This window comes from Accipiter gentilis, chromosome 17, assembly GCF_929443795.1.
Source record: "Accipiter gentilis chromosome 17, bAccGen1.1, whole genome shotgun sequence".
In the NCBI taxonomy this organism is placed as follows: Eukaryota; Metazoa; Chordata; class Aves; order Accipitriformes; family Accipitridae; genus Astur; species Astur gentilis.
In genome coordinates, this window is record NC_064896.1 from 17,887,907 (window position 1) to 17,904,696 (window position 16,790).

At 38.2% G+C, this 16,790-nt stretch overlaps 1 protein-coding gene across 9 annotated transcripts in view; it reads left to right on the forward strand.

The window, feature by feature from the left end:
- The window catches only part of ZNF143 (zinc finger protein 143), a 54,369-nt gene that overhangs the window by 34,196 nt on the left and 3,383 nt on the right, over window positions 1-16,790 (forward strand). For 2 of the 9 annotated variants that reach the window (XM_049819740.1, XM_049819744.1), the window contains exons 13-16: window positions 561-709; window positions 2,400-2,561; window positions 3,401-3,547; window positions 6,728-8,183. In XM_049819740.1, coding sequence (XP_049675697.1) covers window positions 561-709; window positions 2,400-2,561; window positions 3,401-3,547; window positions 6,728-6,811 — 542 coding nt within the window. In that variant the 3' untranslated portion in view covers window positions 6,812-8,183. The other 7 variants (XR_007508449.1, XR_007508450.1, XR_007508448.1 and 4 more) reach the window with 7 other exon arrangements.

Genomic DNA, 16,790 nt, shown 5'->3' on the forward strand with positions numbered 1-16,790 from the left:
ATTACATGTATGTGGGAAACTGCGCTGAATACCTTAAGCAGATTTGCTATAGTCTTAATTCGTTCTTTTAAGGGAATGATAAGATTCATTTGCTGAGGTTAAACATTTATTAAGATAAAGAACTTGCCTAAATCTTCACACAAAGGCATCACTGTATTCTTCTGTATGTTTGTTAATTAATAACTCTTTTAAAAATCTGCTGGTTGTGTTTGCATGGAGCCTCTTGTATGGAGAGGTTAACATTTAATGAATGAATTAGAGTTGTTTGTCACCATTTTAATATTTGCTTATAACCTAAATGTATATTTTCTTTATGTGTAGTAGTTATGTGCGTTAAAACTCATTGCTAAAAGATTATATCCCATGTTCCCAAAACAACAGACTTTCTGACTTGCTTTTCATATCTTTCCTTCTTTTATTTTTCTCATCTTTCTACTAAAATTTTTCCATTGAAGTGTTTAAAACCTTCAAACCAGGATGGCACTCAATCCTTGTCATTTGTTTTTCTGGCAGCATTTAGAGTATATAAACTATCTGTTTGCCTTCTTTGTATCAAATAGGTCAAGGTGAAGATGTTCTCAAAGGCTCCCAGATAACCTATGTGACAGGTGTAGAGGGAGAAGATGTAATTTCTGCACAGGTTGCTACAGTTACGCAGTCAGGATTAGGTCAACAAGTAGCACTAATATCCCAGGATGGAACCCAACATGTAAGTAAGAGCTGACAAAAATATATTGAGAACTGAGGCAGGTGTTTGCAGATACTCCATGTGCTGTCTAAAATCAGTTAGGATTCTTGATAAATATGTACATGGATTTCTTAAGCAAAGAAACTTCCTTGGAGCTGGGTCAGGATATGTTCAGGGCTGGACCTCGTGTGGAATATCTAAATTAAACCACATACTCTGACATCTGAAAACTGTATTAATACAAAGCTGGATTTTTTGGCTATTCTTGTTATCTTTGTCACTCTTAAAGTAGGCATGGGCTATTTTAACCATTGTTAGGTATACAGCGTAGTTTCATAGGTTTCTCAGAACTTCCTGATTATTAATATCTGATGGTCATCTTCACTGTTATCTTGTCTGCACACACTTTGGGGAGGTGGGAAGTCTTTCTAGCCCAGGTGCCTGCTTTATAAGCTGTTTGGAAGTGTGTAGTTCTTACGATTAAACAAGAGCATAAGGAATGCTTTGATACTGCCTCCGCTTGAAAATTCCTGCAGATATATTTTTTAAGGATTCCCATGGATATATTTTTGAAGGATTTCATAAGAAATTTCATTGGGAGGGCATTTCAACACAACTCTTTTGTTTAGCTATAGCAATATATCGAAAGCATATGGGGAAAACTTTATATCTCAGCTGGAAAGGTAGCTGAAATGCCAATAGCATATGAAAGATATTTTCTAAATTGAAATTGGAAATGAAATATTAAAGGGGCCTGTTACATTGCCAGCCCTGAACATTGCAGCAATACTAAGTAACTGGCATTTTTACCCTCTAAAATGAAGCCCTGCAGAAGCCTTGACGTGGAATTCCTGCATTTATTTAAATTATCCTTCAGCTTGACTTTAGTTCTGGGATGTTTTATTACCTTGTAAATCAGACATCAAATCATGTATCTGATGCCCTAATGCGTTTATACTTGGAGACATTGTAATTTGTCATTAAATTTTTATGAATTGTTTATTCATGGTTTAAATTCTAAGCCCTCACAGGCTTCTTTAGTATTTCCATTAAGATCAAAGTATGTCAGGTGGTACTACCTTGAATCACATTGTCCATTGTGTAAGACATATGCATAGATAATCTCTCATGCAGTTATTTGGAATATGAACTGATTAACAGGGAGTTGTAGATTCTGGGGGCAAGTATGCATCCTTTTTCTTACTACTGAGAGCCATGATTTTATTTCTGTAAACAGGTATGTGTGTCTGAAAGGTCATGGAATATTAGATCCCAGTCAGTTAGATGAATGTGATGAGGGCTCTTTGTCCAAGACTGGGACTTGGCCAAAGAGTGACTGTGATTCTCAAGGAATGCATGAGCATGCTGGTCAGGAAGTAGAATAACAGCTACTAGATCTTTTGGCCAGTATGTTACTTGTGATCACGAGGCTTAAAATATTTTTTTCCTTGCTATTAAGAACAAGTTGCCTTTTTGTTCTGGATTGCTACACATTTTGTTTCAAATTAAATTGAACTAGCAGGAGTATTCTGCTGAACCAACTAGCAGGAATTTGTTTGATACATGCTGTTATACTTCAAATGCTTATCATTGGTTTTTTTTTTCAAATCTTACTTAAAAACATATATTATGTTGCCAAAAGCTAAGACTCAGGTATGACTCGAGCAGCAATCAAACCTGTTTTTACTTCAGGAATTATTTTGTGTTTCAGGTCAACATATCCCAGGCAGATATGCAGGCCATTGGCAATACTATCACTATGGTAACACAAGATGGCACCACCATCACAGTCCCTGCCCATGACGCCGTCATCTCTTCTGCAGGAACACATTCCGTAGCAATGGTTACTGCGGAAGGCACCGAAGGACAGCAGGTAAGATATTATCCTGCGTACATGGGTAATGTTCCTTTATAAGATGATATAAAACAGGCACCTAAGCCATCACAGTTCTGTCATTCACATTGATTTATCGAAGTAAAGCGTTTTTCAGGACCTGGCCATAGCATTTCCCTCATAAGAGTATGATATGTTCTACTCCAATGCTATACATCAACATACAGCAGGATGTTTTAAAAACAATCAGGCACCAAGAAAAAATTCTGAGGTACCAGTCTGGTAATTCATTTAGGTGTATGTAAAGTAAGACCTAGAAATGCTAAGCGTTTTCCCCAAAGTCACATAGTAAATGAGTGGCAAAGTTAAGAATAGAATCCAGTATGAACTGTAACTTTATCACTTAATATTATGGGACTGTAATTTATTTGGCAGATAGGAAACATTTGTGTAAGTATGTATTAGTGGTTTTGTTTTTAATATATGAATATAATAGCCAACTTTTTTAGTAGAAATATAGTGATATAATTTTTAATCTTTAAGTTAAAATGCATTCCACTGTTCATTTTCATGTAGCGCATTTTTAGAAGATACTTATTAATCACTGTGTTCTGTATGTATAAATAATCACAGGCCTGTAAGGCACATTTATTGAACCTGTGCAGTTCTGAGGATATTTATATTTAGAGAGCTAATAGATAAACTTTGGGAACAGAGTGGTGGCAACCTTTCTTAAAAAAATGTATCTTTTGCACAATAAAATTTATGCTCATGAATAATCACAGCTTTGAATTTAACTTTCACTTTGAAGACAACTGTTGTATGAGGTCAGTAACAGATCTGTCATCTAGTTTATTCTCTTCCTTTGGTCTTGGAAGGTTGCTATTGTGGCTCAAGACTTAGCAGCATTTCATAGTGCCTCATCAGAAATGGGACATCAGCAACATGGGCACCATTTAGTGACTACAGAAACTAGACCTGTTACGTTGTTGGCTACATCCAATGGAACACAAATCGCAGTACAGGTAAGATGGTGATCAATGTTTTTTGGAGTGTTTCTTACTCCTAGAGCTAGAAGCTCCTGGTCATGTAACAACACAATTCAAATAAGCTTGGCTTCCCTGAAAAAAGAGTCCATAACCATATGATCTCATATTTTAAATAATATATAGGGTAAGGAAGAGGAATAATAAGCACCTGATTTTCCAAATCTACTTGTAGAACTTCCAAAAAGGGAGGTTAGGGGAGTGCCAAACTTCAGGTCAACTGAATCGTTCATGGAGTGACAGGTTTTCAGTGGAAAAGTGCTTTCATTCATCCTTCAGCGTTACATATAGAGCTGATAGATATAAAGCCAAACTCTCAAGGGTAGATTGCTATGAACTTATACAGATAAAATTATTGAATTTATGTTATTGAAACCTTGAAATGCTAATAGCAAAAAAGTGTAAACAATTATATAGAAAGGTTAACAATCAGAAATCTCTGGAAATAGTAACCTTCTGTTTACATGTCAAACCAGCACAGTACAAGCAGCACTCTCTGTAGATAGTTTCTCACATTGTCCAAACACTGTAATGAAAGAGTAATTTCTAGGGGTGAAAGACTTTAATTTAAATTGGGCTAATTAAAAAGAAAGTGGAAACCAAGCACAAATTAAGCTTTTTTCTAGAAAGTAACCAAAACCAAAACCTAGACAAGTATTTTTGTGAATAGTTTATTCAGAGGGAAGCTTGGCTTGACTGGAAGGTTGAACTAAACTACTAGCACAAATGATGCCCAATATGCTACCTTACTCAAACATTAGATTAATTATGTGTATATTTTATTTTTGTTACATATGATACGATGGTTAATAGAAGCTTTTGGAAATTTTAAATCTGGAAGATTTACTATTTTTAAAAACTCAACACTTTAAATGATATTGCAGTCAAAGGTCAAAGAAATGACTGAAGGATCTTACGGAAATTGCCACTCTAATGACAGAAGCCAATTTTAAACTCAAAGTAAAATAAAAGGATTTGAATTAGTTTAAATTTGGGGTTGCATAGTAGTATCAGTCCTGCAAAGTGCCTAATACTTTTGGTCCAGCTCATAGCCCTTTTGATTCTGTGCTTAACTATATGCATAAATAAGTCCGGTGAGAATGTAATGAAGCTACCTATGTATTCAAATTTACTGTGGAATTGGGACTCAACACTTGATGGGTTTGGTCCTGTTGTTGTCTGGGTATCACCACAGGCACACATTTTGTTCTAGAGAACATGGATAATGGCAGGAACCATATATCCTGAAAAAATACACAATTAGGAGGAGGGTAATTTTCATGGATGTGGTACACCCTATGAATTTCAAAGGGAGTTGAGTATATGCAACTGTCTTGAGTATGGTTTGCATGATGGGCCTTAGTTCTGACAAACACCATTATAAAAGAACATCAATGTGGCTATGCAGAGAGGAGATGCTCAAAAGACTTTCTAAACAAATCAGTATTAAGCAGTGTAGGTTAATATGTGTTCTTCGAAGGTTCTTGGAAATAGCTTCAAACAGAAAAAGAAATGCAGAAAATGCACTCAAAAATTTCATTTTTCGGGGTAAAACATACTTTCCATGTGGAATTTCGTCAAACTTCACATTTGCTGAAACTAATACGAGATCAAAACCTTTTGAGCATTTGAGTCTCAGGATTTAATGCTGTAGTCAAATGTATGTATGCACAGTACTCTTGTAAGAGCTCAGATTGAAGGGAATTGTGTTAATATCTTCAAGCAGAAATGAGGGATTGTTATTTTTCCCTTTGTTACAGGGAAAATAGCAAGTCAGATGCTGATAGAAGAGCAATGAAAGTCGAGACGCTCTTAATTCTGAACTCTGGTCTTTTAAGCTAACTTGGCAGTAATCAAAGCTGCCTGTAAGAGAAAGCGTATCAGAAGGCAGTTGTGTGCATGAGAGGAATTAAGAAAAGCAACCTGTACCCTCAGCAATGTGTCCTTTGAATGAAAGGAAAACATAGGCACTCTCTGCACATGTCCCTCTTTTGTCACTAGCAGTGAAACTTTTGGTGAAGGATCTTTATATTAATTAAACTTAAAATATTCAATACAAATAAGAGAGAGAATTCAAAATTAAAATGTTAATGATTATTCCTGAGTTCTTGATTGTTTCTCTTTTGTACTTTGGTACTAATAAATGAATCCATTTGGTTTCTAAATACTGATAAAGCTGATAGCCAGATTGAATTCCTAAGGAGGTGGTAACAGAGCTGATCTTGATTTGAGTGGCTCCAGAATGTGATATTCAGTGACTGTAAAAACAAGTTACAAGCGATATTTAGAACTGTCCCATTAGGTCTATCCATCTGTCAAATAATCTGGTTTTATTTTTCACACTCTCATGCATCTTTCTCCTGAGCCAGTAGGTAATGGCCAGTGTTATGTTTTTGTTAGGTTGAGGTTGCCTTCAGTGTTCTTCACTGGGCATACGTGCATGGTGTACATATTATAAAACTCCATGGATTCTTTCTGTAAATTGTGTACAGTTGTCTTTATTCAGGTTTGGTTGATGTTGCTTCTGATGGTGCCAGATACATTGATGGTCTTGTAGTTGCAACTACATGATAATTTCCTCTCTAAACTACTGTAGAATCAAACAGTGTCATCGTGACTGCTTTTTTATACAGTCAGGATTCTGCAATAAGCATACGCTTTTTATATATATATATATATATATATATATTAATGTCATATGGTGTTCCAAAGAGCTAGCTTCCTGCAAGACACTTAAGTAAAATGAAGATGTTTGTTTGCTTTACCAGTGTTAAAATGTAATTCAGCAGCCACCACGACTTTTGAAAGCCTTATCTTGGCTTTGTTATATCTGCCAAGTTGAAATATCATCTACTTTGTGTGTCATGAAATGTGTTTACTGTGCAGCAGTTCTTTGAAGAAAATTTATTCGGTAAATACATAGAAACTCCGTTTCATTTGCTATCAGAGGCTATCTTAATTGTCATGCTGATTAGATAGCTGCTAGTATATATTACCCAGAAGAGGTGTGACAATACTGACCACACTTATTTGCACTGAAGTATTGATCCATATCTAGGTTTTTGGTTTCATCTTTTAATTTTTTTTTTGTTTGTTTTACACATTTATATCCATATGTAACATTTTGGATTTATTTATGTTTAAATTCATTTGTTTCAGCTTGGAGAACAACAGTCTCTGGAAGAAGCCATTAGAATAGCCTCCAGAATACAACAGGGTGAAACACCAGGGATTGATGATTAACTTCTAAAACTGCTACCAGAACAATAGAGCGAAAGGTATTTTATTTTCAATCAACAAAGGTCCATGCCAGCAGCAACCCATAAAAACTTTGAAGTTCCCCGCTCATTGATACTGTGTACACATTTTATGCAAGAGCAAAGAACATTTTCTAAGTTTTGTGTACATAACCCTTGGAATGGACTGACATCATCTACTTCCAACCATTGTATATTCAGGAATATGGAATTAGGATTATATAGTAAATTTCCTTGTTATCCTTTCATCAGATTTCAGACTGGTCTACAAGCAAGTGAAAAATTAAATAGAAGTATTGGAATTAATTTCTAATGTCATTTACAAATAATGAAGGTATTACTGAAGATTTCAAATGTTTAAAATACTATTAAAAAGCATCATTTTGGGAACCCTTACAAGTAATAAAGACAACAAAGCCTTTTAAATTGCATTCCATAAATGGAAAAATCTTGGATTTTGAGCCTACTGCAAATCTTCGTGTTTTGATTTGTTTCATACAGATTTGAATACTCTTTAGATTATCCACCCCATCTCATTCATTGTAAATATAGACTGTTAATGCTGGAAGTGCTAATTATATTATCTTTAAATTGGATTATGTACAAAGGAGAAACTTTGGTTGTTCAATATTAAAGGAAGTAAATCTAATGATTTTGTTTCTTTACATATTTTACTTAAGATGTTACTCTCAAATTATTATGCAATAAAATATAGCAAGATTGTATTGTCTAGATAGGATGATATTGTTGTGTGACGTACTGTTTTACTTTTTAATGAGACTGAAGTTCAAATTATTTATTTACGGCCTTGTATAAATTTTTCCAAAGTTTATTTATCATAAACTTGAATTTTTGACATAATTTTGATCATAATCCACTATAGTGTATTAAGTAATTAGTGTTAATAGTTATTTTAAACATTCTAAAACACTACAAGAATGATTAAAATAGTAATTAGTCAACCAACTTTGACTAAAAAGTAAACTACCTGTTTTCAAGAGGAATATTTTCAAATGGTGCATTTGCGGCATAAGTACAAGTACCAATAGTCTATTTTCAACAGTTCTGAGTGCCTGCTGCTACCATTCAGTACCTAGAATATGCTGATAATCAGTGCTTTTGAAAATCAGGACACAAGTTACTAGAAAAAAGGGATTATTTAACGATGATGTAAGTACAGTGCTCCTCTCCACCTATCATTCTGTAAAGGAAAAAAATCTGTTGTAGATATGTCTAACACATACAGTAAAAGGTAACTTCGAAATTTTTTATATGAAAAAGTGTCTTTACTCTTGTCTTGTTAGTAAGCTTGTTAAGCAAGTTAAAATTTTTTGGCTTCATGTAAGATTCAGTGCTTATTTTAGATGAGTGTCAAGAGCACTTCTGAAACTGAAGCCTCACCTTTTACCTTCTCAAGGGAAGGAAGGATTAAACATCTTCTGGATGAAGTGTTACTCAAGTAATCATTTTGTAAGTATTGTGAGGTACACATTTTACATAAAAAATAAAGCCTGTAACTACATACCTTGAGGTATTTGACCTCAAAAAGGCCAAGTTTGAATAGAATGAAGCTAATTTATTGTGAATTACTGTATCAGTGTGGGTTGCAGCCTTTTATGTTTTTCATACAGATGGCCAACTGAAAAGTGCAGTGAAAGAATACAGTACTGTGGGATAGATATGGACAAAGCAAAGGCTATTCTCTGGATCCATTACAGAGTAATAACTTGGAAACACTGAGGTTGTCTGTAACTTTTGTATAGGATTGAGGCTGCTTGCTCACTTAGGTGCCAGTTTTCCTGAAGTGTTGTAATTCTTGATATCCCATGGAGATAAATGTACTATGCAAGGAGGATTAATTGCCTGTCAACTAGATCAGTTTCTTAGTACTTACCACTTTTTAGAAATTAAAGATGTATCATTTGACATGAATGGTCAAGGTTTTTTTTTTTCTTAAATTTCATTGCTAATAGTTTCCGGAAACAGTGGCTGGAACGGTGGCTTTGACTTAGCAAAGAAATAACTTCAGTTCTTCTCATTTCCCAGGACATTTTCTGACCGCTGTACAAATGTGAGTATTCTTTCATACTAGTTGGTTTGCTGCAAGGCATTCAGAACTAGCTTAGTCAGGAAAAGGTGCAGTATTTTGAAAATTATTTCTATTACTGCTGTCTTACCAGTTATTCTTGCAAAACTCCCAAGTCAAAGGTTGTCCTTCCGTGTTGTGCTAGCTACCCCTATAAAGGAAAACATACTGAATAAATAAGCCAAACTGACTTAGACTGCTTAGTGTTTACAGAGAAGCTGAGGTGATTATATGCTTCTTAGCTGTGAGGCCTGTATTCATAATAGACTTGTTTTCAGAGTGGAGAGACCTGTGCAATTTTCTACCTTGCTTCCATTCAGACTGGAGTGGAAGGAGCTGTTTTGGTAAGCTGATGCTGCGTGTTGGTCTTGGAAGGACCTGTAGTGGAGATTAGACAGGACTAAATCCAGGTAGATAGGAATACTGGTGAAAAGAATTTCAGGAGGAGGAAACAAAGAATATGACAAAAAGAATTGGGTGTTTGGCAGTAGAAATCTCTATCCTTTCCCCATAGATTTTACTCCTCTTTTTTTAAAAGTTCTGTCTCAAAGGGAATGCTCTGGCAGACTAGAAGGAAATAATTTGTAAAAGAGGAATCCTATAAAGCAACTCAGTATATCACTTCCTCTTACAAACTGGCTCCAACATTTCCATCATTCTCGGTCACAATTTTTCTTTCAGATCTGAATGACAGGCCTACAGCAACTCCTCCCTTAAAGGAATAAACCCAAAATCTCCGTAGACTTTGCAGTCAACTTTTCACTTTTAAATGTTTCTACGGTTTTTCACCACTGTGGGCTTTGCTTTTCTTTACTGTAGTTCAGTGCCTCTCCTGATAGTAAAAACAGAGAGGCAATTATTTTCAGTGCTCCAGGCTGATGACCTATTGTGCCAGACACACTACGCATAACAATAGGACAGCTCTTTTTTACCCTAAAGAGCTAATGCCAAAGCACACATGAATAGGCTGGGGCTGGAAGACTGTGTTTTTATAAGAGTAAATCCTGAAGCCTGACAACAAAGTTGTAAACAGCCATAATCCCTGATGGTATAATTAATCTCAGCAACCCATCAGCTGACCGATACCAGAGATATTCAGGCAGTGTGGGAGAAAAGGCATGTGGTGTCTGCTTAGCACACGAGAAGGACAGAGCTGATAGTCCAGGTAAACAAAATGTCTGAGCTTGGAAGGCAGTTATTCCTAAACTTTACTCTAGTTTCTAACCCTCATAACACCTCAAATGCTGCTGGGAGTAATTTGTTTGACTGGGTGCTCTGGTTGCTCTGATGATCATGCAGTAGTACAATATGGAAAAATCACTGCATACTGTGTACTTCTGAGTGCAGAGTCCGGGAGCCTTCCCCAAGGACAGGAAGCTATTTAATCGGTATTTAGCCACCAGGAAAAGATGGTATGGAGTAAGGATCTGATCAAGAGTGTTTCTGAATCTGGCAACTTCAGCACTACAGCTGATGAGGTTAGTCAGATTGCACACCTTAGGCTGACCATAGCTTCTACTTACAAAGATGCATTAGTGTCCTATAACAGACCTATTCCAGTCACTCTTAGTTTGTTATTGAATGAAAGTAATTAAATGTTCTGTAAAATTTTCTGTGTAATTTTCAAATATAGCACAGATGAAATTTCAGTAATAGTTGGGTGGGAAGCAAACTGATTTTCATAAGTGTTAAGAGACAGGAAATGAAGGGTAACTTGTGTTCTGTTCAGCTATTACTTTACAGTTGTTTGGAACTTTAAAAATATATTTATTCAGCCTGCATCATTTTTGTCTTGAAAAAGAGAAATTAACACATGCCTTGTCTTTGCAGATGCATAAATTCAAACTCCAGCTGGTTGATGACAGTAAGGTACTCCTATTTTTTTTGCAAAGCAGTATATCTTTGAACACCAGATCCCCCCCAAAAGTACTCTTTGCTCCATTGTTAGAAACCTTGGACCCCTATGACAAGAGACCAAAAAATCAAGAGCCATTTTCAGTTCTTTTGTTGTAAATAGTACACTACGCTCCAAATAAGGCATAGAAACAAGCATTTTTTCTGGTGTTATGTGTATTTTGAAATGCAGTTTAGGTGTTGCCAGCAGTTTGGTATTCCTTTGATGCTATTTTTCATTCTGCTAGAAAAGGTCACTTCGTCAGAGGAAAATAACAATCTAATTAGACCATCACCATTAGCAGTAAGTGGTTGACACCTAACCCTATCAGGAATGTGATACCAGACTTTTTCAGCTGAGGGTTATATTCAAAGCAGACTTTAATTATCCCAATAAACATAGAAGCTTGTATCAACAAGCAAGCATTTTTTGTCCTACACGCTCTTTGTATTTCTCTCCAATGGAAATGTGACCCCCCTTAAGTCATATCCATCTCAGGTTCTGAAACAGTAAGAGATTTCATTTGGATTATTTTTGTTCCATTTAGATTATTTGAAGCATTTTACTCAGGGCATGGCAAAAATTTACACTTTCGGGGCACAAGTGATTGTGCAGAATTTTTTCTATTAAAAAAAAAGTGTCTTATGTTACTGTCAAAATCCTAGCATTTTACTCTTGTCTTTGTTTAAATCCCTTACCAGCCTTCAGGCTGACTAGCTGCTGTGTTTTACTTATTTTTTCTGGGGAGTTTTAGACTCTCCATCATGTTACTGCTTGATTCTGTAGTATTTTGCTGAGGGGCTTCTGAGCAGGTTATCTTAGTGAGGCAAGACAAGGAAGAGAGGCTGACTTCCCAACATCTGGCAAGTCTGCTGGCATAAGAGAAACTACCACATGACTGTAGAGGGCTCATGGAGAAAGGACAATGTTCCAAAGCTACATCTCCAGTGGGCTTTTTGCTTTGGTGTAGAGCTAATTCAGATTTGAATACAGGCTGTAATGACTGAAAAATCAAAGGACAAGAATGGTTTGTGGGACAGACAGGATTAGCTGCTATTTGTTTTTAAACAGATATATTCAAGACAGTAAGAGACAGATTTTTGAATGTAGGTTCCTGAAGGTGGTGTTAGTGGGAAGAAGGTGTCTGAGGCTCTTGAAACTCTTACTAAGGTTTTATCTTTTTATCTGCATCTGTGAAAAATGTTTGCAGAATGTCTTACTTTAAGTGACATGCGTAAGAGATTATTAAAATGAATAGTAGTAAATTTGGAAAAAAGGCCGAGTACCTCTTTTATGGTTTTGCTTGTTCCCTGAAGGAGAAAAAGGCAGAAGGCTTGGGATACTGGTAAATTTGTAGTGACTAGTTTCTATGCATTAGACATTTTGAGGTTTTTAATTGCAGATACAAAATCTTGACTTCTATTCTGATCATTTTAACTTCAGCGCAGGAATGAGGCATTCTAATTGTACTTGTTTTGAGTTATAGCAATCATTCTGTCTCTTCAACTTTTAGGATGTTTTGGAGGAATTTCTGATCTGAATGCAAATCTCAGGAATGGATTCTTTTGCCACTTTCTTTGTAAGCAGATATTTCAAGTGTTAAGAGGCAGACATACAGGCAAAAATGAAGTCACTAAAAACTCTTTAAGAGTGTGTGCTGTCATAGTCACAGAGAAACATTGACTTGTGCATGACTGCTTGGCAAAACCTGTGCTTTTTTTAATGTACCTTGTACATTATAACTTATGAGTATCTTCAGATCTTCCTTTAAATTCCCAGATTTTGTGCCCAGAAACTGCTCTTTACTTTGGGAAGCATCCTAGGTGCTGTCAAATTCCCCATTCTATTCTCCACCTTGTTCTCTTGCTCTTATTATTTACACTTTCTGAGTGAATACATCCTTGAGAAATGCTCTATCTGCATGCAGGCTATAGGCTAAAAAGAGTAAAAGCACTGGGAGCATCAACTACAGGCATGTCTTTGGACACAAATTCCACCTTTGATGGAGAACTCATTCAATTCTGGACCTTGTAATAAATAAAAAGAGGTTGCCAGCTAACAGCAGCTGTTAGGAGCACAACCCCAGATAAAATAGTCTTTAAACTGTTCACCTTAAAGCTGTCAGTGGCCCAGACATCTCCCAGTTGGCTGGCACAGTACCACTGAGACCTGTTAGCTCTGTATATGCCAAGCCTTCTGTGAACACTGGAATGCCATCACTGGCACTGGTGACAAGCATGCTAGTCCCTAGGTACCTGCTGGAACCCAAGAGAAAAGCTGGGAGTAGCACAGATCTGTCCCTGCTCTCAGTTATCCAGCACCAGCCCTGGCACAGGTGACTGTAGTATTTCTACTTTTCATATAAGCAACTTAACCTTCCTCCTCTTCTGCTTTTTCACTCCATTTACTTTTCTCATAATAAGAGGAACTCATCATAGTTTCACGACTATGCTGGCTGATGTGGAATGGGTTTCATACAGTTTTTGGCAGAACTCTTCCAATTTGATCAAAGTGGTTTTGGGGGACTGCAGATGAACTTATAAGTGCAGGAAATCCTGACAAGATGGCAGTGTACCCATTTCTGTGGCAGTTTCCTCTGTCAACTAGACAAATTGGCCATTGTTCCATTTCTTTCCCATTCACCATTATTTGGGTTCCCCTGATACCCACAAAAGAGGGAACAATGGTTTCCCTTGAAAACTCCTAGTTAAAAGCAGCTGTTTGTCAGTAAGTGTGTGCTGCCCCAGATAAGTATTTCTGGTAGCAAAATCTTCAGTGCACCAGACTGATATACTTATTTTTTAATTTAAAAGCAAGTATTAAAAGAAAAAAAACAAGCCAATTTTGCGAATATATCCTGAAAACCCTTAAACCACTCAAATTGGTAGGAATATCAGTCAGGCACTGCCTGGACATCAGGTTACATGCTGTTACATCTATTTGGAGGATCAGGGCTTCAGTTTGCAAGAACTACAGAGGCTCAAAGATGCAGTTTAATCAGTTTCAGAGAATTTGGGATGAATTTGGCTCAGAGAGTATGGCGCAGTGGAAGCCTGCAGAGCTCATCCCTGCTCACTTCTGTTCCTCCTGTGATGATGTCCATTGCTAATGTGCTCTCTGCCTAAGGGAATTGGCTCTGCAGTGCTTTTTAGTCAGGCTGTTTATAGGCCTCCTAACGCTAGTTATAGTCATGTCATGGTGGACAGGATAGCAGAGTTGCCACACTTAGTCTGGGGGAAAATCATCTTCTCTTCACCACAACCGTTTATGGTCCTGTCAAACTACAGTAAAAGAACAACTGATGCAAATTTAGAACAGCACATATGTGGAGCCTATGAATGCGGTCCTTATATAGCAACTATGCATTTTGTTATAGTTACATATTTAATCAGTACTTCTCTTTCTTATTTGCTCTTGGTTTGGAAATAAACTTTCTTTTAAAACAATTATGTTACTGCTGTTTCTTTCTTTCTCTCTTCCTTTTTTCCTTTCCTCTCATATCTGTCTTCTCTTCAGAAATACTTTCTTTCTCTGTACAAACTCTGGCTTGTTCCATCTGATTTTGTCCCAATTAAACTGTTCCAGTGATTAGCAATTCATTACTTAAAGTCTATACAATAGGGCTTCTGAATTTCAGTTTGCCACTTACCCTCCCTAAATACCCGTGTCTGTAGACTCCAGAAAGCAATGCAGCACCAGTTATGTTTAGGTTGAGTTTGAGAAGGAGACTGCAGCTTCGACATTTCAGGGAGAGGGATTAATTGAAAGCTTAAATTGTTTAATCTTTTTTAAAGAAAAGGAAACATCATATATGACTGAAGTAGGCCACAGCTAGTGGCTGGGATTTTTGAGTCACTTACTAGGAATTGCTTTGCATCTCCCTCTGTGGGCTATTAACTGCGAAAGAGATGGAGGTTGTATTTTTTAAATAGCCTTCCCTTACATCAACTGTTCTAAAACTTGAATGCTTCAGTTAGTATTTGCTACACAGTGCATTTCAGTTTTAAAAATGAGTATTTTTAATGGGACATTATTGTGATTAATCTAAATTAATTGCACATCAAGCATGTTTACAGCACTTGGCTTGATGTAGCTGTATCTCTGTAAATGCTGTCCAATCCCATTTTCATAGGTTATGTTGGCTACTTTCAGTTTTCTAAAACTAGTTTTCAGGAGGTTTCTATAATCTCAAAAATTGTGTTCTCGTGGCTCACCGCTGCTTGTCCTTAAAACAAAAACTGTCTTAAGCTTTCAGGCCATTGAAAGTGTGAGAAATATGTAGGGATGTGATATTTAAGCAGAAATGTTTCTATGTAGGCCTTACAAAAAAAGAAAAAGGGTAGCCACCCATGCATCTTGAGGCGACGGGGCTTTGAGCAAAACTGTTTCACTGCGCGGGCAGAAGGAGTCTGTGTGAGTACGGAGTTATATTGACGGCTGGTCCGCTTAGCCAAATTAATTTAATTTAAAACGCTCTTATGTTCGTACAGTGCCGGTGGCACAGGCAGTCGCCCACACACACGCTACAGGTTCAGTCCCTGCAGGGTACTGGTGAGAGCCCTTGGGGACAGTTGTGCCACACTGCGGGGCAGCTCTTTGCTGAGAAACAGGTGTTTTCAGGCAGAAGAGGTTATAAAAAAGGAATTGCTAGCAGAAGTGGAGTATGGGCCACTAGCATCCCTATGGTGTTTCTTCGGTCCCAAAAGCACATGGGCTTGGAGAGTGGCAGTTGTGCAAACAGCACCGGTGTGAAAAGGGGAGAAAAATGTATCCTGGTATTTTTGCTTTGGGTCTCAGTAGAAATCTGTCTAAAAATAATTATCTGCTGGACATACAGGTGTCCAGTTTCAGCAGGCAGCAGAAAAAGGCCTCCGAGCCCCACTGCTGACCACAGCCGTTCTTTTCAGCAGCAGGAATGTCTGGGCCCTGGCTGCAGCCACGCGAGCCAGAACCATGTCCCAAGTTGCTTGTGAGGCTTCTGCCCATGGACATCGGAGACCAGCGACAGGAGGCGGGCAAACAATGGAAGCATGGTTAAGTACAAACCTGTGTTTTCTATTGACTGGGCCTTAGGTGTTTCAGTTCGTTATCTTTGGAGGTTTCAGACTCACAGACTGTCGATGTGTGCCATTTGCAGCAGATGAGGTTTTTGTCCCCCAGGCAAAGAGAGGTAGATTTTGGGGAGGAGGCTGGTGGGGGGCCATGGGCTGAGAGAAGAGGGGCTGTGCCACGGGGTCCCGGCATCCCGCGTGCCCTCAGCTCTCAGGGAAGCCAAGCCCTGGCACTACCTGCAGGTCCAGGGGACGGCGTGCCTGCCCGGAGAGCCTGGGGAAGCAGAGAGAAACTCAACGGCGATGCACACCTGGCTTGCTTCGGGTTGTTTGGAGCTCCTGTGGCTGGAAAAAACTGCTTTTTTTCAGGACCTTTTTTAGCCAAGGGGTTCACTTTAAGGTTATTTGATAGGGGAGAGAGATTGGCAGGTTTATTTGTTCAGTTACATTTAATCAAGGTGGTGCGAGATGGAAAACGAAGCCGAGAGGCAAAGTTGTGGCATCTGTAGGGAGATGGCCTGACAGTTAAATGGCATCTGCTGCAAAATCGCGTGTGCCGTGCCAAGACTTCTTGATTAATTTAGAAACGTCTCGTAGGAGTTACCATTAACGGCATGGGGTGCTGTACTGGAGGCTCCTGTGTTTCAGACTGCGTTTCAAATCACACCGATAGAGGTAGATGGAACGTATTAATTCTTCGGCTTAGCTAAAAGAGGCCGCCTTTACCTGGCGTAAAGGCAGTTGTTACTGTTCTGGGGCACATGCGGTGGCGCGCTCCTCCAGCAACCGAACGGGAGCAAAGCAACCTTGCTGGGAGGCGGGGAGCTGCACCCTCGGCAGGGCGGCGCGGGGTCCCCGCCCGCCCAAGGCCCGCTGCCCGGGCGGTACCGGCGCGGCCCGGCCCGGCCGTCCCCCGGGCTCCGCCGCCGCTGGG